The following is a 26,980-nucleotide window of genomic DNA, read 5'->3' as shown; positions in this document are numbered from 1 at the left end:
AAAGCTATAAAATCCAGTAAACTCTAATAACAACTGACAATTACACCAACTAAAACAAGACATTTTAAAGTGAAGAACAAGGTCTTAGATTCAACCAAAAAGTATTGCTTTTACTATGAAGCTTTCTTTCAACATTCAAGTTATACATATATGAAAATATATGAATATATAAATATCCAGATATATATTTTTGTCTGAGCTTTCTTTCAACTATAGGAGTTGAACCCAGGACCTGGCACATGCTGTGCACATGCTCTTCCTATGAGGTACACTCGTAGCCCATCGACTAGAGATTTGTATACAAGTAGACAACTATAGATTTTATGATTCTTTCTCACTACTTAAATGCTAATTTGTGCTGTAGAATTAGTGTCAACAGGACTCTTAAGAACTATGCGAGTAAGCCACACTAAATTTTGTGATCTAAGAGGTCACTGTTAACAAAAAATGAATACCATTGCTGCCATCTGATCTGCACTTCTTTTGCTCTAATTGCCATTTTAAATGCAACTACTCTAACTGGCTCTGATTCAAAAGAAAGTAAAATGTAGACTGTCCACTGCTAGGCAGGTTGCTTAACTTGTTTATTCAACAAACATTTATCAAAATGATTGTGTGTACAGGATCCATCCAAAGAAGCATGTTGATTCTTTTCTGTTTGTTTTTTTTTTAATTTTGTCAATCATGCCAGTTTTCTTGTTAAATTTGGTCTGAGGGAGGGCAAGGGAAGGGGAAAAAAATAAGAACCAAGAGACTCATGTAATGGTACAAGATCCCAATGATGAATGTAATTGTATTTTATACCGAAAATGTACCAATAAACTTAATGGGGGAAAAAAAAAAATCCTTGTCAATTTAGGATTATCACCCCCCAATAAATAAATAAATAAATAAATAAATAAATAAATTTGGTTTGGATCTTTGCTTTAAACTAATTGGACAAATATTTATGGACTTCCTAGGATGCAAGGAGCTTTTGGTACTTTATGAGGCTGATTAAACCAACCATTGGATAGCCACTGTTAAGGGTATTCTATCAAGATTCTACAATACCTTGGGTAGACTATGGGATTCCCCATTGCAATTTCAACGAGAAAAGGTCATCACTGCTGGATGACGTATCACAAGGAGTAATAATTCAGCACTCTGGAACAAGGGTTCATTCTCCTTGAGCTACCCCAGCCTGAAATGACAAGCACAGGGTAACACTGCCACACAGGGCTCTGGGGGCTGGTCAGGACCAACTTGAGGAGATAGACACCTTGAAAAAAATTATCTTGGTGTTTTTCAAGGGTTACAAATTGCTCCTTGAAATTTAAAACATTGGCAGGGTAAGCAGTGTTTTAAATATACCAACTGAAAAGAGAAATGGGAAAATAAATTTTATGCAGCACAAATAAATCTTCAATTCACACAAAGTCATGTATACTCTAATACATGCTAATTCTCTCATAAATAGAATTAAACAAAGGAAACACTTTTATATTCATTCAAAAAATATCCACTGGGTATCCACTATATGAGAGCTGCAGTCTCTAGTGCCAAAGATCTTATACATAATAAGCTCGCAGTCTCTTTTCCTCTGCTTTGTAAATGAAAGTGTTCTTGGAAAACTCGAATTATTCATTAACAAATATTTACTGAGTCCTCTCTAGCTCCCTTCAAAATATCTGCACACTAGCACCAAAGACAAAAGAAAGTAGAAGCTTGGGAACTATACCTTTGTGTATTTCTTAACACCTCCATCTACCTATAGGATGGATTATTAGGTCCTTTTAGGAAAAGCATTTCTGTAGTGACACATCTTGGGAGTACTTCTAAAAATGTGTGTAGGCCCTATCTGTTCCTGAAAATGCTGCTTGTCACTCACTGCACCTCAGCTCATCTCTCCTCATCCTAGAGCCAGCAGTGCAGTTAGGAAGCTGTCCCTGTCCCCAGCCCTCCTTCCAGACCCCTACACAGAGTCAGGTGCGCCTGAAGTCAGCATCTTTTAGACTCAGTCATCTGCAGAAGATGAGGCTGTATATTAACGGGCTGCTGTTCTCTTCTGTGGGGGGCAGCCCCTACCATTTCCAAACTCCTCCCAGTAACTTAAGCATTCCTGGCATAGGAGAGCCCAGTGTCATTTACTAAAAGGTAAAATTTGACTTTTTGAAAATATCAGTTAAAATTGTTTTTTTTCCAGTCCTGTGTATAGGTTTGGTCTCATTACTCCCAAGATGACCAACATGGTTAATATTAATTACATAACATAAAACACAAAATATAAGAATACAAAAATGTCCAAACCTTCAAACACAACGTGAGCACGTGTCATAAAGAAAACTCATCTCAAGTTTTTCACAACTTATTTTAATGCCAATTTGTATTATTAGGCATTCATACATCTTTAGATTTCTAAGCTCTTGTCAAAAATGTCAAATCACGGAGCTCACACAATAAGCAAAAACTTTATTGTAAATACTATATTTATATTCATTGTAGAACAACATTCTCTAGTAGAGCATAACTTACTTGTCTTGTTATTCTTCTTTGTGGAGAGGGAGACAAACTGAATTATTACAGCTATATTTGAAGTATTACTGTCATAAACTTAAAATGTACCAGGTCAGAAACCCATAAAATATAAAATCAGATTAATAATTATGGAGATTTATATGCAACTAAAGAGATTTATATGCAAATGAAAATTACTGGCTCTATGTTTTATTCTTATTTGTTTTATAGGGTTTCTTTGGCTATGTTTTCTATATATATGTTTGAAATATAGATTGGCTTATGAAGCTGCACCTTGTATTACTGATTAAAGCCATTTAATTCAATAGCTATCAAACATCTAAATATTTTAAGGTTTTTCTATTTTCATAATCATCTTGCTTGTACAAAAATGCTATGCTAATCAATGTAGGGCATTTCCAAAAATTTCAGGCCTTTATTATGTGACATTTTTAAAACAGATCAAACTTCACAGAGGAACCTCTGTATATCCCTTGACTGCTATGATGTCACATGAAATGTTGCTGGTTAAACAACAGATTCTTAAAAGGTTTATTACTTCAAGCAACACTGAATCACACTGCCAATGTTAGAAATTGTGGGAAACAACATTTCATTCAGGGCACTCAGATATTCAAGTGGAGAAGCTTTTAAGTGTATCTTCAAATATAAGTAGTAATACTTGGAAAATAGACAAGATAGTTGTTTCAGGGAGAAAACTCTCACTGTGTTTACCCCCTCCCATAATCTAAGAATGACTCCAGAAGAATTTGAACAGCACAGAATACACAGAGCCAGCTTGGGAGTGTGGGCCTGGAATTCCCTTAATGAGAAGCCTCGCTTCAGGGAACAATCTGCTAACAAAGCCAGGTAAGCAATGTCAATATAGCCATTTGACACTGAATGGTTTACTTGCATTGGTGTCCCAACCATAAGGGTCCCCCAGGGAATACATCAGGCTCCTGGCATTACCAAGGCATCACTGCTCAGCACCAATAAGCAGGAATGGGCTCCTGCAACAGTGAAACAGCCACTTGGTGCTAAGCCTGTGATGGCAAACCTTTTGGAGACAAGTGCCCAAACTGCAACCCAAAACCCACTTATTCACTGAAAAGTGCCAACACTTCAATTAAACCTGAATATTGAGGTTTTAGTTTGAAAAAAACAACTCATACATTAACATCTTTTGTCTTAAAAGAAAAACAAATAACACGTATGCCATAGCTTTGCCACCACCAGCTGTTAATGCCTTTCCAGACATGAAATGACAAAATCATGATGAAAAAGTGAAAGATAAATCATATTCAGCATGCTTTTCCTGTTACGTGGCTCGAAGTACTCTAACTGCATACATATGCCCTCCCCTTAATCAAATCCTGATCTTTCCAGATCATCCAATGCAGGTATGAAAATAAGCCATTGGCTTCTGGCCTTGCAGTTAACAGAAACAAAACCTTATTAAATCATCTGAGGCATACCATATGGTTTTAACTGAATCTACACCACTTTTTCTATTCACACCTGTTTTTATATGAATCTGCTCTTGCACAAGAGTAAAGATAACTGTTTTAGGTAATTATTCCACTTACCCAGAGAAAGTAGATATGATATTGGATAGGATATTGGCGTGGGAATGAAATGATGAAGTGAATATATTAAATGCAGATTTAGCAAGAAAAACTGAATTTTTTCAAACTCAATTTCACCAATAATATTTACAAGGAGATGATATATTCATGTTTTGCTGCTGCATATATTTTCTCAACCAAAACCCTTCCATCATGATAAATCTAAATTAGCAGATAATGTCCTCGCCTTATAATGTAATAATACCATATTTCCTATTGAAAAATAAGAGCTGAAGTTATTTGAAATTTTGGAAGACGTTTCATGTCTTTGTTGATATCAAAGAAATGCCTGCTTCTGTCATCCATCCAAACAGATTTCTTACTGTTAGTCAATATATTGATCCAGTTTGGAGTACCCCATAATACACCTAGTCCAGAGATTTGTAAACTATAAATGACAGACTTAACTAAGTAATTCAGTAGACTGGCAAGAGTAATTTGTTTCCAATTCTGAAAGTAACCTCAATCTATGTGCAGAATTTTGATGAACACTTCTTGAAGATTTTTATCTTTCAAAATGACATTCTTTTGAGATTACAAATTATATTAAGCCTTTATTAACTAAATATAAATATCATATCTATATTTTTGGCTTTGAAGATAAAAAATTAAGTCCTATGAAAGTTTCAGGAGAAATGTAATGGGTCTATTAAAATGAAACACAATTTTTCAATGACACATGAAAAATATAGCTGCACTCTGCTCTTCCTGGTTTTCCCAACATCTACCCTCAAAGACAGGACCATATATTTTATCTCTCTTTTCATTTGTCTACTCTTAAAAGATTTCACTTTCTAGTTTATTTGAGAAAAGGAAAGGGGCTGAATTATTTTCACTTTTCCTAGAGTAAGGCAAAGTAGTTTCTTGGCATCTCTTCTAATTTCCCAGTGTGAGAATTTCCGATTATATTCATGCAAGAGTGCTGACACACTCCACAGCCACCATTATTCCTCAAATGAGTATTCCCAGTGGATAGCTATAAAAAATATGCATCTATGAGAGAAATTCCTAAGGCTAAGATTAATATGTTACAATACGACATAAATGTCCAACGTTGTTTAAGTTGTTAAATCAAAATAGATAATTTATTTACCTTAAAAGCTCCAAAGTCTGATTTAATTTTTTTAAAGTTTAAAATGTAAAGAACAGTTCAATAACTAAAGACAAAGCAAATATGTATAACCATGCTTCAAACTTACTAAATATTACATACATAGCAGATGATCCAAATTCTTACCTTCATCATGAATTTCTGTAGGGACATAAGGAAAAGAAAGAAAATATTAAATATACATCATTTCAAAGACTTATTTTTAAATTTCTCTTATACGTAAAGAGTTCATTGTCCTAAATGGACCTATGTAATGATAAATATTTTTTAAATCACTGTGTTATTGCAACAAAACTTATCAACTACATGCTAGAGAAAAGCTGTAGCAAGCAAAACTCTTTTAGAAAATGTTTTTATACTAGTTCTTCTGTTTTCTGTGAATACATGCCATCCTACTGCAATGCGTGATTCAATGTACAACATACCTAAGCACTAAGGTAGGAGTATAATCTTAACCTCTGAAAATGCTTAATAGAAAAAATTTATTTCCTGTTTTGCAAATAAATGCAGTGACAAACACTGTAGCAACACAACTAGTTTTATTAAAAACAAATTAAAAAATGGTAAAGTGGGTTTTAAACTAATAAGCTGCAATGAGATGTGCATCTTTCATGCAAAGTAATTCAGCAATTTCTTAGACACAGCATATTGTCAGAGATAAACTTCAAAGAAAGTTCTCAAAAATGCTTCTCTTTTTTTTTGAAAATAACTGTCTCCTTTTCTTTTGTTCTACAAAAGTTTTGTAGAACTTCTAGAAAAAAGTTCTACCTCTTCTTTTGTTCTACAAAATATTAAATGCTATGTATTCCTCTATTTTTATAAGATTCCCTAAAGTTTCTTTGACTTATTCCTAGGAGAAGTACAAAGATGAAAAAGAATATAGAAGGAAAGACAATGTTGTATTTCCAAACAGAAGGATGAATTTAGTTATCAGGAACGTATCGAAGTCCTGAAGTAAAATGATAACATAATCACACTGGTCTTAAACCACAAAGGAAGGTTTTTCCACATAGATATTTATAAAATTACAGTTGTCTCTGAAACATACATACAGAGCAATATGTATATTACTAATGGAAATTCCATTGAGACTTATATCTTCGATTTTCAATACTATATTTTTAAGGGCAAATTATACAAAAAAAATCACTCTTGGCTTAGAAAATACAGCATGTTCAGTTACATGTATGTAACTGCTATGAAGAGTGAATTATATCAGCACACTTATTTTCCATGCTAAAACTGACCAAACACATGCCTATATATGATTTATTAATGATGGAAATATCCATCAATGAGGAATTAGGAAAAATCAATTTTATCCTTTAATTCAAAGGAACACAAAAATCCAACACTCTGCTACAACACATGATTTATAAGAGATACAGTCTTCATGAGATTGTTTTAATTAGACAAGCTTGGGAGAGTTTTCTTAAAAAACACAGTCTGATTTCATCAGTTCTCTAAGTTGAACTAGTTTAAAACTGTAACAGATAAAAGAGTGTCAGTAGAGTTACAAGGTCTGCTCTTCAGAATTCCTAAGTTCTGTATTACTGTAGGAAGCATAAGACACAGGGGAGAAAATCTGCATATACAATAAAATAGAAAGACTTCTGCATATTAACAAAGGGTAAAATATCCATCTGTAGAATGAGAAAGCAAAGCAGATGCAACAGACACACATAATTTTCAGAAATAACCAAGAGCATGAAAGATTATCTGCAGTATTATTAACATGGACTTTTTGTACAAATTTCTTTTTATTGGTCAATTTGACTTTTGTGCTGTATATCATCAAAGTTATAGCATTATGAGATATTCCAAGGGGATAATGCAGGGGCAAAGAAGAAAGCAAAATACATGAAGACAAGAAGGATGAATACATTATTCTAATCTCAATGTAAACACTGCTTAGGGATGATAAAAAGCAACAAACCTAAAGAATAATAAGAAAATCCCTCTAAAAGTAGCTAACATAATGGAAAGAAAAGAAACATGTAGAAAGGTAAACATTGGAGAAAATAGCTCCTTTAGGTGTGGAAAATAATCGTTTTATGCTTACACTAAGTTTAACAAGGAAGTAAATTTGATTTATTTCATTCATGAAAATTTCATTGGATGAAGTAGAGTAGGAAGTGATGATTAGAGCAATGACAAGCACACAGCATGGGTCCTGACCTGCTTTCTGGCCTAGAAGAACTTTTGGGGTAATGATAAATTTGCCCTGAAAAATAAAGGGGGAAAATTTTCGTTCTGCAGGGTAAAACTGCAAGCGGCAGTAACTCAGTGTTGAGGGTGAGTCTAATTACTGAAGAACTGACAGGTTCAGATGACCTGAACAAGAGCTGGGACATAACCACCTCCACCTCCATTAACAAGGAAAACATGGAGAGCAATAGCTAGTGTGACATTTTAGCAGAAGTATAGATGGCCCTGGGAGTCAAATGGATGTCAAAAAGCAGCAGGATCATCTTTGTTCTATAAGCTTAAGTCACTGGATACGAAAGATCTAAAAGACCCGAGAGATTTTCTTAGCAAATGCAAATAATCATGAAGAGAAAAACAAGTCAAATAGCAATACTTTACTCTGAACATTGTTAGCAGTTATCAGACCTGGGGAGAAGCCATAATTAGATTCCATTTGTTATCAGTACAAAGAAACAGTAATTCAGGTGATGTATAAAAGTTTCTTTACCATTAATGACGCCTTTGAGTTTAAACTTGATATTGATTTTTCACTATGGAGATACCTCAAAGAACTAAGACTGAAAGTACCATTTGACCCAGCTATTCCCCAGCTGGGTATCTTCCCAAAAGAATTAAAAGAATCATACCACAGTGATATATGTGCACCAGGTTCACAGCAGCACAATTTGTAACAGCTAAGACGTGGAAGCAGCCTGATTGCCCATCAACTGCAGACTGGATCGAGAAAATGTAGTTTCTTTATAAAATGGAACACTGCTCAGCAATAAAAAATGAGAAATTACAGACTTTTTCGCTAAATGGATACACACTGAGGAGATACTCTTAAGTGTAATAAATAGGACACACACGTGTAAATACCAAATAGTTTCTCTAGTGTGAGAAACTGAAAGTGTAAATAAGGACTAAATGGTATAATACATAATGTGAAATAGGAAGAAAAGGGGCAAAGGGGAAGTGGGAGGGGTAGGGGAAAGGATAGAGTGGAATGGAATTAATATGAAAAAATGAAAAAATGGAAACAAAGTCTTTGTAAATAGGGAGGGATAGAGGGGTTGAAGGGAGGGCAGGGGAAGGGGGAAAAAATAACCAAGAGAGATTATATAAAGGTGCAGATTTCTAATGATGAATCTCATTACACTGTATACCTAAAATGTACCAATAAAATTTTAAAAACTTGATATTGATTTTTAAAACTGATATTTCAGTGTAATGAAATGAAATATTTCAAAACTTATTAATTCTATAAAAGATCTATCTTAGGACTTTTACATGAACTGTTACCAATATCACTCCCCAAAAGTACCTAGATAAGGAACTGGCAACAAAGGAGAGTGGCTGGTCATTAAAAAGAATTATCAAGGGCAATACTCAGAAAACAGGGCAAAACTTGGGTGGAGGAGCCCTTCCAGCATGAATTTTCCAATAGAGAGATGGAATCTCCTACTCTACATACAAAATGTTCATCAAATGTAAGCCTGTTTTGCCATCTTTTCTCTCCAAGTAGCAAGATACTAGGATACTAGGATTCCTTATAACCCTTCAACTGTGTTATTTCCTTTGTTAACAAGGCAATATCTGGTATTTCACTATGTTGAGAAAAGGAAAAATTATTTCACTATCAAATACTAGGGTTTGATAGTGACTATATTTGATTAATGCTGCTCCCAATAATTTTTAGGACACAAAGGTAATCTAATGTGAGCAATTACAAGTTCCAAACACATACCAGTATGAACTATCTAACAGGATATGTGGATATACATTTGTGAAATATGGCAACTATTACTCTTGTGATGCCATATCCTACATAAATCCTTCACTTTCTATGATTTCCCTGTTTAAAATATTCAGGACTACAGTGATGATTACAGTAATGACTACAGACATGTTGATTATAGGTGCAGAAAATATCAGAAAGGGCTCCACTTTCGATCCATAAAGAGCAAATGTATATATGATACTTTCCATTGACATGATCTTGTCTCCCATAGAAGTGGCTCTTGTGGCTTTCACAGAGTGCTTTCCTGTCACTCTGCCATCTGGTTGAGCATGTATGCAGACATGTTAAAAAAGAACACACTATATTTTTGACAGATTTGTGGCAACTGTTGTCTTTTCCAACCTATCAATAACTGTGCAGACAGGATTTAAATGGGCTGTCTTCCTTCACTGTGATGGGTTTGACATATATATGTACAATTATCTAGTTCTTCTTTAGACGGTTAAAGGAAAATAAATGATTCTGATAAGCTACTATAAATTTGACATTTTATCTCTGTGACACATGTTTATATATCACAGAGCTCTCAGATGTCTAAAATATGAAGTAGCAGAGGTATGGAGAGCTTTGTTCTTTTCCAAGTTTGTCTCAACTGAAAATTTCTCTAGGTCAAAAACAATAAATTGACCTCTTTGAGGAAATAACTTGAAGACATGTGAAGACTGCCCCACATTCAGAGGACCATCTGCATATAAAAAAGTCTGTAACAAGATATAGACTTTCTCTATATATAAAAAAATCTATACTTTTTTCAAATCATTTCAAAATGAATGAATCTTGATTATATGAAATCATTTCAAAGACCTACACGTATGTCTTTAAAATATTATATCATTACGTGTAAAAATTAATTAGTTTTTCAAACAGTTATTGAGTTAGAAACATTTGAAATAACTATCTTAACTCCAACAGCATCAGGCTACCTTTTAAAAGAATAAACTACAAGATATCATTTGGTCAATAGACAAAGTTTCATTTATCATGACTTCACAGTATGTCCCGTTACTTCATTGTCCCCAGCTATGACCTCAAGTCTGAGGCCTCCAGGTTGGAAATCACTGCTATAATTCAGGGAAGAGCTTGGGAGAGTGAAAGGAGCAGAGGAAAATAACAGTTCATTACTTTTTCATCTAAAACTCAGAAATGTTATTCTCTTTTAAAGTGTGAAGAGCAGTATTTGATAACTCAGAGAGATGAGGTTTAAACAAGTGCACTGATGCCCAAAGAGACACTGGTGGAGGGAGGAGAGAGCAGGGAGGTAGAGGAAATGAGGGGACCAGGGAGAGGGAGGGATGGAAAGACAGAGAGGGCGAGAGACTGACCTTTCATGAATACATCCAGAATTTTGCTATCAGGAATCTACAAGAAGCCATGTGAATTTCTATATATACCTAAGTTTTATGAAATTACTGGAGGTCTCAAGCCAGGTTTATGCAATGTATTATAAATAGACAAGTTTACCAGATGTCAAAACAGAATGCCTGTCTCGGAACAAAACAATGGCAAGCACAGTAGTACCACATTTCAAAGCTCACTGTTATGCCCCTTAGTGAGGATACCTACAGTGGTAGCTAAGAATGTGCCTGCTGCCTCGAGCTGACTCCTCTCCCCTAGGATGTCACCAGGCCGGAAAGCAAAAAGGTAACAGGGTCTTAACCAGACCTGTCTCCCTCCCAACTGGTCCTCACCTCCAGCTTAGTGAAGGTAGCTTCAGGGATACTCCGGTCCCCAAGGGCTGGGACACAGTGGCAGGGTGTGTGATGCACCAGAGATGCCGCTGTAAGAGGTTGGCCACATTCTGTAGGTCTGCAGCTGTGAACAAGTGGGAGTAGCCCTTGAACCCTCTTAGAAAACATCATGAGCTCTGGGGGAGAAAAGTGTTTTCCTCTGGCATCCAGGCAGGATCTGGCTGAGACCACAGAACTGCAGGCCAGGGACTTCTGGTGATAGATACTCCTTTAAAGGCACTTGCCAAATGCCTATGGAAGAGTACTCTGAGCACCTGGCAAGCCCAATGATTGACACTAGGATGGAAAGCTCTTTCTGCCAACCTCCTTGCCACCTCTCTCCTGACCTGCCCTTGAAGAGGGCAGAAGCAGGCACACAGTTATGGAGCAGGGTCTGCAGAGTCTGGAGGATGTTGTGCAAAGCCACTTCCCACACCCCTGCCTGGAGCAACAGAATGATCCCAGACATCTTAACTTGAATGACACAGGTCCACCTGTTACACAGGACAGTGCATTTTAATACTGAAACAAGACTCATGTGGCCCCAAATGACTGCAGAGTGCTTCACTCTCTGAATATGACAGGGGTCGTGGGATCCATTCTAATTTAAATCCAGGGAAGAGGAAAATGAGCCTCCTGGAACAGTTTTAGTAGGCCAGAGGTAGGTGGGCAGGGGGTTAAATTATTTTCTATTACCTTTCCAGCAACCCTGTTACAGAGGACTTCTAAATTTCACATGGACACATTTAAAGACTTGAACTGTGCAGGCTTTCAGAGAAAGAAGTCATTTCTATATGAAATTTACTAAGACATGTCTACACAGATCATTTGTCTTCTAAGACCCTGCAGAAGCTTTTCATCATGCAGTATGTATATAAATGAGCACACATTTCAGAATGAATATAACAGGAATACTATAATAATTAACATAAATAACAGGAATACTGGAGGACAAGAAAGGAGAAGTCCAGTTCTAATCCTATAAAGAAGGAGTCCTATAAACCAAGGTCCTTTAGGGGCTGCATAAGACCACAGAAGCTGGTCACTAGCTAAGCTAAGCCTCATGATGTTCAGAGCTCAGGGATATTTCCATTATCTTCTATTATCTATTTCCAATATCTATCTTTATAGTTTTATAAATACCCAATGAAATAAATGCTTTAAGATGAGAAATTATTACAGAAATAGAGAAAAGACACACAGTGAAGTAGATCAAAAGTAACCAAATGCACAGAGGAGCAAATGGGAATATTTTTAAACAATGACCAAAAAAAGTGATTTTATTTCCTTCCTTATGTAGTCTTTACATTTGCAGAAGAATGAAAAGTGGCTTGAGTAAAGGTTGGTTAAGGAATAGCAATCTGGGGATAGCGTAGAAATACTGAATAAAAATGGAGGGACGTCAATATCGAAAAACAAAGGGCCGTGTTTTGGGAATCTGATATTGGGGGAGTGGGGAAAACTAGGTGACATACCTGTTTTCAGAAAAAAAATCAAGATTTCATCTTGTTTTTACAAAACAAGAAAAATATGAAGCTTAGATCAGAATTTTAACCAGGCATGGGGGAAGATATGAAAATTCAAAAAGGAAAAGTTAAAAGAAGTAGTAGTAGCTTAGTTGCAAAGAGATAGATGATGAATTTAAACTATCCCCAGGAAGAATGTAATATAGAAGCAGTAGTTCTCCAAGATCAGTATTGGTCTCATCATCATAGAAACAAAACATTTTAAAAACTTTCTGGATTATAAAGGGCTGAAAGTAGTGAAAAGGAGCAAAGAATAGCAAAAGCCAGGTGGCCATGCAGCTGTTTGGGAATCATGCCTGGGGAGGCTCCAGAAGGCTACTGAGAAAGCAGCAAAACCTTCCAGGTACCCACATCAAGTGAACAGGATCCAAAGTACAGAAGGACAATAAAGGCAAAATGAGGCCACCAGTTCAATCAATGCCAAATGGCTCATCATACTAAGTCACAGAGCAAATAAAAACAAATAAAAAATCAACGATTTGAAAAGCTTCATTGTTTGGTACTTTGGGGGAAAAGCAGAGCATTGGAGGCATCCTTCTTGGTGAGACTCTAAGTTCCATTCAGAATCCTGGGGTGTTAAGAATTGGAAGAGACCTTGGTTCACACTCTCCCTCCACTGACCCTTTTCTCTTAGCAGATGAAGAAATGAGACTATGGAATAAGGTCACTTGCTCATATCACACAACTGGTAACATCATAGGTTCTCAAATATAAATTCCAGAAGCCTGTAACTCCATTTCCCCACAAGATATACTTACTCATCTTCACTTTTTAACATCATATGACTACATCTGTCTTTTTCTACAGTGCATGGAACAATACCAGGGCCAACTGGTAAGATTTTGAAATTAAAGAATCATTGTTTCTTGACAAAAGAGACAGAGTACTAATAATAAAACCCTTCCTATTGGCCAGAAGTACAAAATGATTTATATAATTAAGTCAATTCTTTAACAACTATATGGTATTGGGAATGGCAAGAATTTTAATAGAACCCACTTCAGATGAAGCAAAATCAGAGATATGTAAGGTTCTAACTCAAGACGTAAAAAAACCTTTGTTCATTCCAACAGAGTAGTTAGTTTGGACACGAAAAAGACAAGCCACACTAGAAAGCAAAATAAAAAGATTAGAGGCAAGAGCAAACATGCACTTTCCAATCACAATTTCTTTGTAAATACATGGAAACACATACCCATTTTTCCACATCAACTTGCTGTGGAAAGAAAAAGCCAAAATAAATTTTTAACAAACAAGTAAATACCTAGCAATATTTCAATGACTGTTATTTAAATCAACTGAAATGTGGTCCATGCATCAAACTCTACTTTCAATTCTAGAGGATAAAATAGTATTCAAACTTTTAATTAACAACATTTAACCTTATCACAGAAAACTCAATTAATTTACTAATCAGAACTTCAAAAGGCATTAGGTTGAAAGTGCACTAGGTATATAAAATAATGACAATCAATACACTCAATATCAAAGGTGGACATTTACTTAATTCTCAAACACAATAGGCATCCTCATTTAGGCACTACAACTAAAAATTTCTATTTAATTAAAAAGATCAATTGGAAACACAGCATCTAACTATAATTACTTTTATAACATTTAAAGTAAAATTTTTCTTACCTCATTCTTTCAAGTATTATATAAAATTTCATAATTCAAATTTTATCAAGAAATTCTGAACTATAAAGAAATCAAATTATAATCATGTGACTCTTTAGAAAGTGACTAAAGTATCCACAGTGCAAACAGAACAAAAAATATATCAACAAATACTGTCTTGTCAGTCCTAAGATTCCTAGCAAATCAATCAGAGTAATACAATATTCTCAGATTCCTAGCAAATCAATCAGAATAATAAATTCCATCACTAAGGGATAAAGTCAACAGTGTGTTAGAATATATGATTGGTATCCTGTGAGAACTCAGGTTTCTTCAGACTCTTCATTCATAAATTACAGTGATAAATCAGTTGTCAAATGGCTCAAAGCTCAAACTTTCCACTACTTGAACAGCAAAGTTCAAAAAAACAATCAGCTCAGTGTTCATAAGGTTAGCTGAACTTGAGGAAACCTGTACAGGCAAGAGTGAGACAGGCATCATGTCTCGCCATGAACACAAAGGGGTGACACTTCATTCCAAGCACCACTTTCTCCTAGACAATATATAGTGCTTGCATTATTGCTTTACAACATTCATCATTATGCTGCCTTTCTCACACTTTATTTGCATAAAATATCATAACCATGACTCCAAAGAAAGTTACTGATATCAGCAGTAAAGCTAAGAAGAAAATGGAGAACCAAATCATTGCAAAATTTGGTAAAGTCTTGAAAAGCTGAATTTATAAGTGTAATTTTGGGGCCTCAGAACCAATTATTTGGTTTTCAATTATGTCTAATGGGAAAAATATGTTCTTGAACTGAATACAAATCTGGAATGAACTGAATTTGACAACCAATGTATGACTGTGATTAGTAATTTCTTTCTTTAGAAAATTCATTAAGGGGTTAATGTCACTTAGGGTGAAATTTTGGGCTATAGTTAAGAATTTCCATCCCTTGATAAGTAAGCTCTTGGATGACAAGGTGCATAAAATGCAACATACAGACTGAGTATTTTTAAATGTGATAAGGTGATATTAAAAGTGTCACCCAGATAAACGTGGAGTTTTCTGATGCCCTTGTAAAATTCAATATATTACTTACTACAGAGCATTCTGATTTCTTTAGCAATTTATCTAGTCTTCAGAAAAAAAATATTCTAACCCTATTCTCCTCTCTCATGTATTTTTTAAAAACATAATCATTAAAGGAGAACATTTTACTGAATAGAAAAGCCTGGCTTTCATTATATATTTTCTCACTTTCATATAAAGTTCAAGTCCTCCTTTAAATATTAACATATTCAAGTGGTGAATCCATTTTTTTTAGATCCTAGAGAAACAGGAAACAAAATGGCTTATCCAGTGTAGAGTGGTTATCAGGCACTCTTCTTCCCTTGAAAGGACAATTTCTTATATTTATTCTCATCTAAGAAAAAATAATTTAAGAGTATGTGAAATTATTCCCTTTCCATATTTAGCGTGAAAATAGGATATGGCATATCTTTAGTGATGCCAATGATTATCAAAAGAAAATCACAACATCACATTCACAGCTAGATATTGGACATTCATTCATACACATTCTCTCTCTCTCTCTCTCACACACACACACACACACACACACATCAGTGCAAAGATAAGCACTGTAGGATTCACCAGAAGAAACAATCTGTAATCAAAAGTAGTAATTATTATCGGCAACAGACACCCTTTAATGATGTACATTACAAAAGAGAAGCACAGTTTTATAACCTGTAAGAATCAGAAGTAATAAAACAGCTTATCCCACATCTAAATACCAGAGTAAAGCATATTCTGGGGGTAAATTTGTCAGCTAGACACACAAGACAAGACAAATGGCCCACAGGGTTAAAAGACTGGTTAAGTACAAGAAAGTTGTAATTATGCATAAGCGATGCAGAGCGATTTCATGACACGTCTCTTATTAATGTTAACATGAATTATTTAATAAAATTCCTGCAAACAGGAGAGAATAGAATGATTTATTCAGAAATAACCTACAAAAAGGAAATATGTCACAATAAATGACCAATGTTAAAATTTAAGTAATTACCAAATCCATAAAACATAAGACAAATGAATATTTTTTTTCAAATAACTTATCCAACTATGTGGGATTTTTAAGAAATTTGTTGATCTCATTATTTACAGAAAATATTTTAATGTCTGTAGGAAATTACATTAAATGTTTTATCATACTGATAGAAGAGTACTCAATTTTAAAATAAAAGTAAAATTTCACATAAGAGAAACAATCATTTAAATGCAGAGGACAAAAGTTAAGAATCCACAGTAACTAATTCTAAATTCTATCATCATATGAAAAGAAGATAATTCATATAATATCTCTATTTGCATTCACATGTTGATTATAAATTTAGGGTACATAAGCATGAACTATTCCTCAAACTTAATAACAAAAAAAAGTTTCATTGCTTCTTCCAAATTGCTTAGGTGTTTTAATGTTTAAGATGGGGAGTTCTATTATAATTAAATGTATAGGTCACATAAAAGTAGCTACTAAGGGCTGGGGGATTTAGCTCAGTGGTTCTGCCACCTGCCTAGTAAGGGTAAGGTCCCGAGTTTGATCCCCGGTACCAAAAAGAAAAGTAGCTGCTAACTTCTTCATTTGCATTTAGTTTTATTATTGAAATATAAGTTTATGTTTGCCATCTTATCATTATTTGTAAACTATTCATCTCTTACTCTTTTAAAATACTGAAATATTATATATTAACTTGCCATGTTAATATAATATATTAACTTGCCATGAAGTTCACCAATTTAAAGTGCACAATTTCAAAGTTCTTTAGTATATTTATAGAGTTGTAAACATCATAATTAATTTCATATCAGATTCAATCCCGTATGGTCTTATTTCTACTCTTTTATTCCTTTTATATTATCCAAATATTCTGATATACCATTTTACCTCTGAAGGCTGCTAGTTATACCTTATTAGTCTTCTAGTTGTAATCTAGAGATAAGGAATGTCCCCTGACCCAAATTAAACCATTTCTGCTTTTAAGGAATGGATGTGTGGTATTGTGTCCCAGCAATGGGCAAGCTGACCAAGGTAAAAATATTGTATCAATACTGCCTTACCAATTATAACAAATGCAGCACACTACTGCTTTTTCAACAGATGATGTTACCCTAGTATGGGGGACCCTAGAGAATGTCTTATATTGCAGAAAACCCACTATACTGCCAGCTCTTGGAGAAGAAATTGAAAATGCATGTACAGCAATCTCAATGACCAAGGTTACCCAAGCAGCAGTTCACCATACTAATTAATGTCTGGAAGGTAATGGCTACTACTCTGAGCCAAAGGTAATTGTAATTGTAGAAGCAAGGTAACTTGTGTTAATCTCATGCTGTTCTGATAAACTTAGCATTAAAATATTTATACAGATTTCTTTTCCTGAAGTGTGTATGCATTTTTTGGTGGACTCTGTATATAATATATACCAAATGCTCTCATTTGGGTGTTAGACATGGGATACTTTTCTCTCCAGTCAAGTAATGCAATGCTTTTGATATGTTCTTCTCACACATAAGCCTCACCATTTCCAGGACTACAGAAGTCAGTAGACTACAATTACTGTTCAGTCCTTCAAGTCCTATATATTTCCTGACTATTTAGGACAATACATGCTTCATCTTAGTCTTTATTGAGATAGCAAGAGAACAAAACTGATCAAAAGCCCTGCCCTCCTGGGCTTATACTCTACTGGAAGAAGTAATCAAATTGGTAGGTAGTCAATAAACAAATCATTAACCCAGAGTATGTCAGAAGGCAGTAAGTGCTCTGAAGAAAGCTGAAGGTAAGAATGTGTCCTAGCTTTTTTTTGTTTGTCCTTTTGTTTATCTGGTTGGGGTTTATGGGGGGGTGGGTGATAAGCAGTACTATTTTATAGGGTGGTAAATAAGTATTCCATCCAACTAGATATGAATATTGATTTTAAAAATAAAGTTATAACTTTCAAGAGAGAAAAATTAGAGGATGATTGGCTCAATGGATTCCTGATATCTTTAAATAATTAACAATTCTGTAATAGTTTATCATGGAAATTTACCAGCTGTGTCATTTGCCAACAAATATTTACAAATGAAAACATTATTTTCTTTTGTAAACACACCAAAAAAAGAGTTCCAAATTGAATGACAGTAATCTAATAAAATAATCTATACATTCAGATTCCTAATCTAAAACAGTGCCTGTGTCCCTGTGATTAAATTACATGCTGATCAAATTGACCTCCTTATTGAGTTTGAGGCTGACATCTCTGCAAAGCATGTCATTCAAATGCATAGGATTATGTAGTTTCCTTAGCTTCCGAGTATAAAGTTCTCTGCCTTTACAGAAAAAGGCAGGAAAACTGAAAGTATCTACAATAAATGATGCTTATTTCAACCACAGATTTTCACATTCAGATATGTGTCAAAGATGCAGCAGTTCCTCAGTGAATATTTTTAGCTCTAAGTCCTTCAGGAAATTCTGCTCACATCACCTTTAAATAGCAGCACCAATTTTGCAAATTAAGGGAGGGTACCTGTTTATGAACAGACACTCAGACAAGAGCCTAGCTGAACACCACATTAGTTAGCCAATTTGTCAGTTTATTGGCATTACTTAGCATCATCCTAACAGTACTTATGCTTTACCGGGGCTATTCCTAAACAGAAAAACAAAGAACTTGCCTCCTGAAATAATGTAAGTTACAGTCGACTTTTAAGAATTGCTGTTTTCAAACTAGGAAGAAAAGTTCCAAGTGGTAGGGGTAGTGGGAGGGGCAGGGGAAAGGAAAAATGATGAGAAATGGAAAAAATGGAAATAAAGTCTTTGTGAATAGGGAAGGGTGGAGGGGGTGAAGAGAGGGCAGGGAAATGGGAAAAAAATAAGAACTAAGATGCATCATGTAAAGGTACAAGTTCCCAATGAGAAATGTAAATGTGTTGTATACCTAAAATGTACCAATAAAAGAATTTAAGAAGAAAATAAAAAAGAATTGCTGTTTTCAGATATAGCTAGTGACATCATATTGTCTATAAAATAAACACACTAATCCTGGGAAGTAAGCATTTCACAGTTTAGAGGATGTATTGGAGGAGGTAGTGTCAGGGAAGTACTAGGAGTCCTTTGCTCTGCACCCTGAAGCAGAAGTAAAAATAGTGAGCAAGGGACTATTTTTCTTTATTAAGCAGTGTCCCTGCTCAGTCTTTAGCTGTGGCCTCTCTCAAGGCTGATATCTATTACACATAAGTATTTACAAGTGTGGTCACATTTTATATCCTACTTTTATATTTTGATAGAATTTAATTCTGTATTTCGATGGAGATGTATAATATGAATGATATCAAATGCTAAAGTAAACACCATTACCAAGTAGCAGATGTGTGAGATGAACAAGTCTAAGATCTAAAGCACAATATGAGGACTATAGTAATAAAACTGTACTGTATCAGGAACCACTCTAGCCAACAAAAATAAATAAGTACGTGAGATGATGAATATGTTAATTTGCTTAATTCTAGTAACCATTTATTATTGACATGGATTCTGCAACATCATATTATACGCCTTAAAACAATGAAATTTGTTTAACTGAATTTCAGTCATCAGCCCCACCACCTGAAAAATTTATTTTCAATACTGTGCAGAACATACTCTATTTCATGGTAACTTAAAGATTCATCAATCTTCCAACTTTCTTCTACACTACCCCACCTCACTGTAATTAGGAAAAAAGCAAATGGAAAGAAAATTAATACAAAATTTAGCTACAGTGGACATACTAACTCTTAATTTCTTATCATTGACCTGTCTGCCCAAGCACCTGAACAAGTAAGCTTTTCAGCAATACTGTCACTGAACAGAGACCAAATTACCAAAAATATGGATAAAAAAGCAATATTAAGTTCTTTTGGAACTACGAATAAATACTAAAAATTCAGAAAATCTTCAGAAAAATAAAGTGTTTTAAAGGCAAAATATGTGTGAATCTGTGAACAGGCATGTACAAAAGACAGGCTGAAGTTAACACGTATGTCAGGCTCTTGCCAAATCAGAGCCTACCTTCTAGCGACAAGATTCAAACCTGAGATTGCTTTGACTTTCACTTGATCTTTGCCAACAACATCCTACTGAAGGGTAGTACTTGCACGAGATAGTAGGCCAAATAATACACCTCAAAGAAGCCCACAATCCTAAAGCCTATGAACATGTTATATAATAGGGAACATGTGTGAACAGGTTACACAGTAGTAAACATATTACATAACAATATGCGGTTGGCTTTTCCCCCATGCTTTAGAGATTTTTATTAATGCTGGGTTATAATTTGTTTTGTTCTGGGTTTTTTTGGTTCCAGGGATTGAACTCGGGTCCTTGTGCTTGCGAGGCAGGCGGCGGAACCACAGAGCTAAATCCCCGGCCCAATGCTGGGTTATAGTAACAGAGGTTAACAGTAGGGTTTTTAGGTAAGATTTCTTTGTTTTTAAACATATTATGTTTCTGACCCTTGGCAACATTTTTCAAGTCAGGAAAATGTAAAGCTATTTTTCAAAATGAAGAAGCTAAAATGCCAAAAATTGTGTAACAGAATTAATTAGAACATTTAAATTTTGATCCAGCCTGAAAAACAATGCTTCTCCCTTCATGATCACTTAAGGAGCATCTTCAGGGATGATTTCAGTCTTTGCCCTCTGTCTCAGGATTCTGCTTGTCCACATCTCTTGGTGTCACAATGCTTCTCAAGCTACTCTTAACACACTGGCTACCTAATTCCCCCTTTTTTATTAGTATATGTTTATGATACTGCCTGAGAAGGCAGCCAACAAAATTCAAGGAAAGGATGCTTCCCTAAGCATCACAGCCCCAGCAACACCTTGATTTTAGCACACAAAGACTGATGTTACAGGCTCGTAAGTTCTAGAACTGTCAGATAATAAATTTGTGTTGTTTTAAGTCACTGAATTGGTCATAACTTCTTGCAGCAGCCAGAGAAAATTGGGGCTAAAATCTTCAGGTAATTCAAGGTTTTGGTAGGGGTGATGGTAGTAGTTGATTTTATTTATATATTGGGTCGAAAGTTCATAGTTGTTTTCTTCAGGAGGGTCAGATCCAGCAGGAGTTTATTCAGGCATACCCAATGTAGAAAACATAAAAATGATGAAAACGTAGCCATAGGGCTTTCTGTGTGCTAGGGTTGTTCTACACATATGAATTACATTATTTGGCTCTCAAAACTCTATGGAGAGGCTATTATTTTTGCTTACTTTATATATAAGAAAACTGAAGCCCCGAGAAGTTAAACACCTTGCCTTATGTAACCAGGGAATTGAACTCAGGAACTTTGCTATCGAATATATGTGCTTAACCACAAAGAGAGACACTATTGTTTTTTAACTTCAACTTCTGCTCTTTTACTGATATAAAATAATCTTACATGTAATTATTTGGTGCCTTAATGTTTCAAAAATGTACTTATAAAAACTCATTTGTAGCACTTCAATGTTTTAAAATTTTATTTTTAAAAACACTCATTTACAAGCAAATTTAGCTAGTAGCTTTTAGATGCATTTTTAATGTACTCAGCATATATCTTAAAGTGACAGTCTTAGAATAGTGACTTAAGTGTACTAATATTTCACATTCTACAACTCCAGTTTTCATAAAACTGAACTGGGCTTGATGTATATCTATATTAATAAAGCTACCGTAGTGTTTTGTATCTTTAGATTACAATACATTATTTAGAAGTAAGAGCCATTTTTATAGTTTCATGTCTTATAATAAGCCATTTTACTAAATTGAAACATAAAAATCATTTTAAGAATATCACCGGATATGCTATGCCTTGTCTTCCTGGCAAGTTTTCTACTAGAATTCTAAAGAATAACTTAATGAGATCAAATTGTTCCTTGGAACAAATCTGAAATAATTTTTATACTGTAGTTTCAATATTTGTTTTAGAAATTATTCTTAAAAATTCAAAGAAATCATAAATTCTAAATACTCTATTCCATCTTCATGCTAATGCTATAATTGTATTTCTATTTCTGCAGTTGTAAACTCACTGAAGACAAAAGTCACATATTATTCATCTATCTGCAGAGTCCTTTTAAGAAATAATTCCTTAGGGCCCATGCCTAACCGAGGGCCCCAGTCGCGTGGAACACAGGCCAAAACAGCCAGCTGCAGACAGGCAGGTGAGTGCACGCCCTAGCGAGGGCCCCAGTCACGTGGAACACAGGCCGAATCACCCCGCTGCAGACAGGCAGCCACCTGGTTCCACACTACAAACACACAGAGGACACCAGACCACCAGACCAAGGTACTGAGTCCCACTGTTTCCGGCCCAGAGGTAGGGGCTTCTAAGCCGTTGTCCCACTGCTCCTGGTCCAGAAGAAGGGGCTTCCAGGTCACCATCCCTCCCACTGCTCCCAACCCAGAGGAAATGGCTTTTGGGTCACCTTCTGTCCCACTGCTCCTGGCCCAGAGGAAGGGGCTTCCGGGCCACCATCCCTCCCACCACTCCTGGCCCAGAGGTAGGGGCTTCTGAGCCACCATCCCACTGCTCCTGGACCAGAGGAAGGGGCTTCCTGGCCACCATCCCTTCCGCTGCTCCCAGACCACAGTAAAGGCCTTTTGGGCCATCATTCCTACCGCTACCCATGGCACCTGTCCCACCTCTCCCAGCTCAGAGGAGGTAATCCATGCAGGTGCCAACAGCCCCCACCCCCAGTCAAAATGAGAAAACACATAAATAAGTCTCAAAACCAGACTTCCAGATCACCTACAGCAACCCCAAAGGGAAATGAGATGGAACACTCTGATACTCAACCACCTGGACCCACTGAACTGCCAACAAAAGGGGATCTGGAAAAAATGAAATCAGAAATAATTTCTCAGATAACAGGAGAAATTGTGCCCCTAGTGCAAGACATGATTAATAAATCTAGAGAGGAGCTCAGGAACATGATGGAATCCCAACATAAGAAACAAATGGAATCCATAAAACAGATGCAAACAGATTTCCAGGACATGAAAAACTCCATTGAAAGTCTACACAGCAGAATGAGCCAATGTGAGGACAGAATTTAACATATAGAAGATAACACTGCAATTAGTGACCAGGAAAAGAAAAATTGCTTCAAAATTATAAGGGAATATGAGAAATCAATCCAGCACCTGCTAGATGATGCAAAGAAGAATAACATAAGACTGACTGGGGTCAATGAAGAAACAGGAGAGAGTGCAGATGACATAAAAATCGCTTCACAAAAATAATGGCAGAAAACTTCCCAAGCAGGGGAAAAGAGCTTGACATGCAGATAAGTGAGGCATATAGGACTCCAAATAGCCTTGATCAAAAAAAATCTACACATAGGCATATAACTGTTAAGATTCTAGAAACACAACAGAAGAACGAAGTTCTCCAAACAGTCAGAGAAAAGAAACAAATCACATACAAAGGAAAGCCCATCAGAATCACAGCAGACTTCTCAACACAAACCCTCAAAGCAAGAAGAGCTTGGAGTGACATATTCCAAGCCCTAAAAGAAAACAACCTCCAACCCAGATTGATGTACCCTGCAAAACTATCTTTCAAAATGGAGGGAGAAATAAGATACTTTCATGACAAAGAGCACCTTAGGAACTTCATGAATATCAAACCAGCACTCCAAAGAATTTTACACAATATGCTAGGAACAGACATTGAGGATCACAACCCCAGGAAGCAAAGCAGAATGAACCCATCTGGCATGACAAGAAATTAAATGGAAAGGGGGAGAACCCAACAAAAAGAAAAAGTCATGGCAATGACAAGTCAATACGTTTCAGTTATAACCATCAATGTTAATGGTCTCAATTCACCAATCAAAAGAAATTGACTAGCAGAATGGGTCAAGAAGCAAAATCCAACAATATGCTGCACACAAGAAACACACTTCATTTAAAAGGAAACTCATAGACTGAAAGTTAAAGGGTGGAAAACAATACTCCATGTGACAGGAACCTGAAAAAAAGCAGGAGTACCTATCCTCTTTGCAGATCAAGTAGATTTCAAACCAACACTGATTAAGAGAGACAAAGAAGGACACCACATCCTTGTAAAGGGAAGAATCCAAGAGGAAGAGATGACAATCATAAATATCTATGCACCAAACACTAGTGCACCCAACTATATAAAACAAATACTAACGGACATGAAAAGTCATATATGTACTAATACAATAGTAGTGGCAGACCTCAACACCCCACTGTCACAAATAGATAGATCAACTAGACTAAAAATAAGGAATGAAATGCTAGAACTCAATCGAACTCTTGAACAAATGAACTTAACAGATGTTTACAGAGTCTTCCACCCCACAAAATCAGAATACACATTCTTCTCAGCTGCACATGGGTCATTCTCCAAAATAGACCACATACTCACACATAGAACATGTTTAAGTAAGTGTAAAGGAATTGAAGTTATCCCCTGTATATTATCAGACCATAGTGCGATGAAATTGGAGATCCATAGCAAAAGAAACTCAACAAGTTACATAAACACATGGAAATTGAATAACACACTTCTGAATAACCAATGGATCACAGAGGAAATTAAAGAAGAAATCAGACAGTTCCTTCAATTAAATGACAATGACAATACAACATATCGCAATCTATGGGACACAATGAAAGCAGTCTTATGAGGGAAAATCCTAGCAGTGAATACGCATATTAGGAAAACAAAATGAGCCCAATTAAACAACCTGATGCTGAACCTCAAGCTTCTAGAAAAAGAAGAGCAGGACAACCCCAAAGCTCATACAAGGGAAGAAATTATAAAGATCAGGGCAGAAATCAATGCAATGGAGACTAAGAGAACGATACAAAAAATCAATGAAGCCAAGAGTTGGTTCTTCGAAAGAATCAACAAAATTGACAAACCTTTAGCCAACCTTGTCAGAAAAAGGAAAGAAAAGGCCCAAATCCATGCAATTAGGAATGAAAAGGGTGAAACTACAACAGACACAGCAGAAATCCAGAGGATCATCAATACCTACTTCCAGAACCTATACGCCAATAAGATGGACAACACAGAAAAAATGGACAGATTCCTAGATACATAGGAATTAACAAAGATGAATGAAGAAGACCTAAAAATTCTGAACAACCCAATATCAACCAATGAAATTGAAAATGTAATTAAAAACTTATCAACTAAGAAAGCCCGGGCCCTGATGGCTTCACTGCTGAATTCTACAAGACATTTAGAGAGGAACTGCTGCCACTACTGTTTAAACTCTTCAATGAAATTGAAAGGGAAGCAATACTCCCAAATTCATTCCTGGAAGCAAGCATCACCTTGATCCCCAAAGCAGAGAAAGACCCAACTGAAAAAGAGAACTATAGGCCAATCTCACTAATGAACATAGATGCAAAAATCCTTAAGAAGATAATGGCAAATAGAATGCAGAAGATCATCAAGAAGAACATACACCCTGATCAAGTGGGATTCATCCCAGGGATTCAGGGATGGTTCAATATACGAAAATCAATTAATGTAATACACTATATCAATAGAGCCAAGGACAAAAACCATATGATTATCTCCATAGATGCAGAAAAAGCATTTGACAAAATCCAACATGCATGTATGATAAAAACCCTACAAAAAATTGGAATAGATGGTCTCTACCTCAAACTGATAGAAGCCATCTATGAAAAACCAACAGCCAATATCATACTAAATGGGCAAAAACTGAAATCCTTCACACCAAAATCAGGAACAAGACAAGGATGTCCACTATCACCACTCTTGTTCAATATAGTTCTGGAAACATTAGCCACGGCAATTAGACAAGAGAAAGAAATAAAAGGAATAAAGATAGGAAATGAAGAAGTCAAATTGTCATTATTTGCAGATGACATGATACTCTATATAGAAGACCCCAAGAACTCCACCAAAAGTCTTCTAGACTTAATAACCAAATTCAGTCAAGTAGCTGGTTACAAGGTCAACACACAAAAATCAATAGCTTTCCTCTACACCTATGACAGACTCACTGAGAGAGAAATAGGGCAAATAATTCCTTTCACAATAGCATCCAAAAACTGAAATACCTAGGAATCATCCTAACGAAAGAAATCAAAGACCTCTTCTCTGAAAACTATGGCACTCAGAAAAGAGAGATTGAAGATGATATCAAAAAATGGACAGACATCCCCTGCTCCTGGGTAGGAAGGATTAATATAGTGAAAATGGCCATACTTCCAAAACTGCTATAGAGATTTAATGCAATTCCAATTGAGATCCCAGCAGCATACTTCATGGACCTTGAGAAAACAATCCAAAAATTCATTTGGAGCAAGAAAAGACCCAGAATAGCAAAAGCAATTCTAGGTAACAGAGACATGGCAGGGGGTATCACAATCCCCAACCTGCAACTCTACTACAAAGCTACTGTGATAAAAACAGCATGGTACTGGCAAAGAAACAGACTTGAGGACCAGTGGAACAGATTAGAAGATGCAGAAACAACGCCAGACACACTCAGCCATCTCATCTTTGATAAAGGAGCCAAACACCCTCACTGGAGGAAAGATAGCCTCTTTAATAAATGGTGCTGGAAAAATTGGGCTTCAACTTGCCAAAGATTAAAACTAGACCTGTATCTCTCACCATGCACTAAACTAAAATCAAAATGGATTAAAGATCTAAATATTAAAATAGAAACTCTGAACCAGTTGGAACCAGAGGTTAGGTAGAACCCTTGAAGACATTGGTGTAGGAAAAGATTTTATGAACAAAGCCTCAGTTGCCCGTGAACTAGCACAAATAATCAACAAATGGGATCTCTT

At 35.7% G+C, this 26,980-nt stretch overlaps 1 protein-coding gene across 1 annotated transcript in view; it reads right to left on the bottom strand.

The window, feature by feature from the left end:
* The window catches only part of Ryr2 (ryanodine receptor 2), a 676,288-nt gene that overhangs the window by 365,059 nt on the left and 284,249 nt on the right, over positions 1-26,980 (bottom strand). Inside the window, exons 4-5 of the mRNA XM_087181253.1 lie at positions 13,672-13,692; positions 5,362-5,376 (exon numbers count right to left, since the gene is read on the bottom strand). Of these exons, the coding sequence (XP_087037379.1) occupies positions 5,362-5,376; positions 13,672-13,692 (36 nt within the window). The remainder of the gene's footprint in view (positions 1-5,361; positions 5,377-13,671; positions 13,693-26,980) is intronic.

This window comes from Heterocephalus glaber, unplaced genomic scaffold (assembly GCF_053883595.1).
Source record: "Heterocephalus glaber isolate CG9 unplaced genomic scaffold, H.glaber_assembly_v1.0 deba00001472, whole genome shotgun sequence".
In the NCBI taxonomy this organism is placed as follows: domain Eukaryota; kingdom Metazoa; phylum Chordata; class Mammalia; order Rodentia; family Bathyergidae; genus Heterocephalus; species Heterocephalus glaber.
This window is presented reverse-complemented; position numbering and strand designations above follow the sequence as displayed.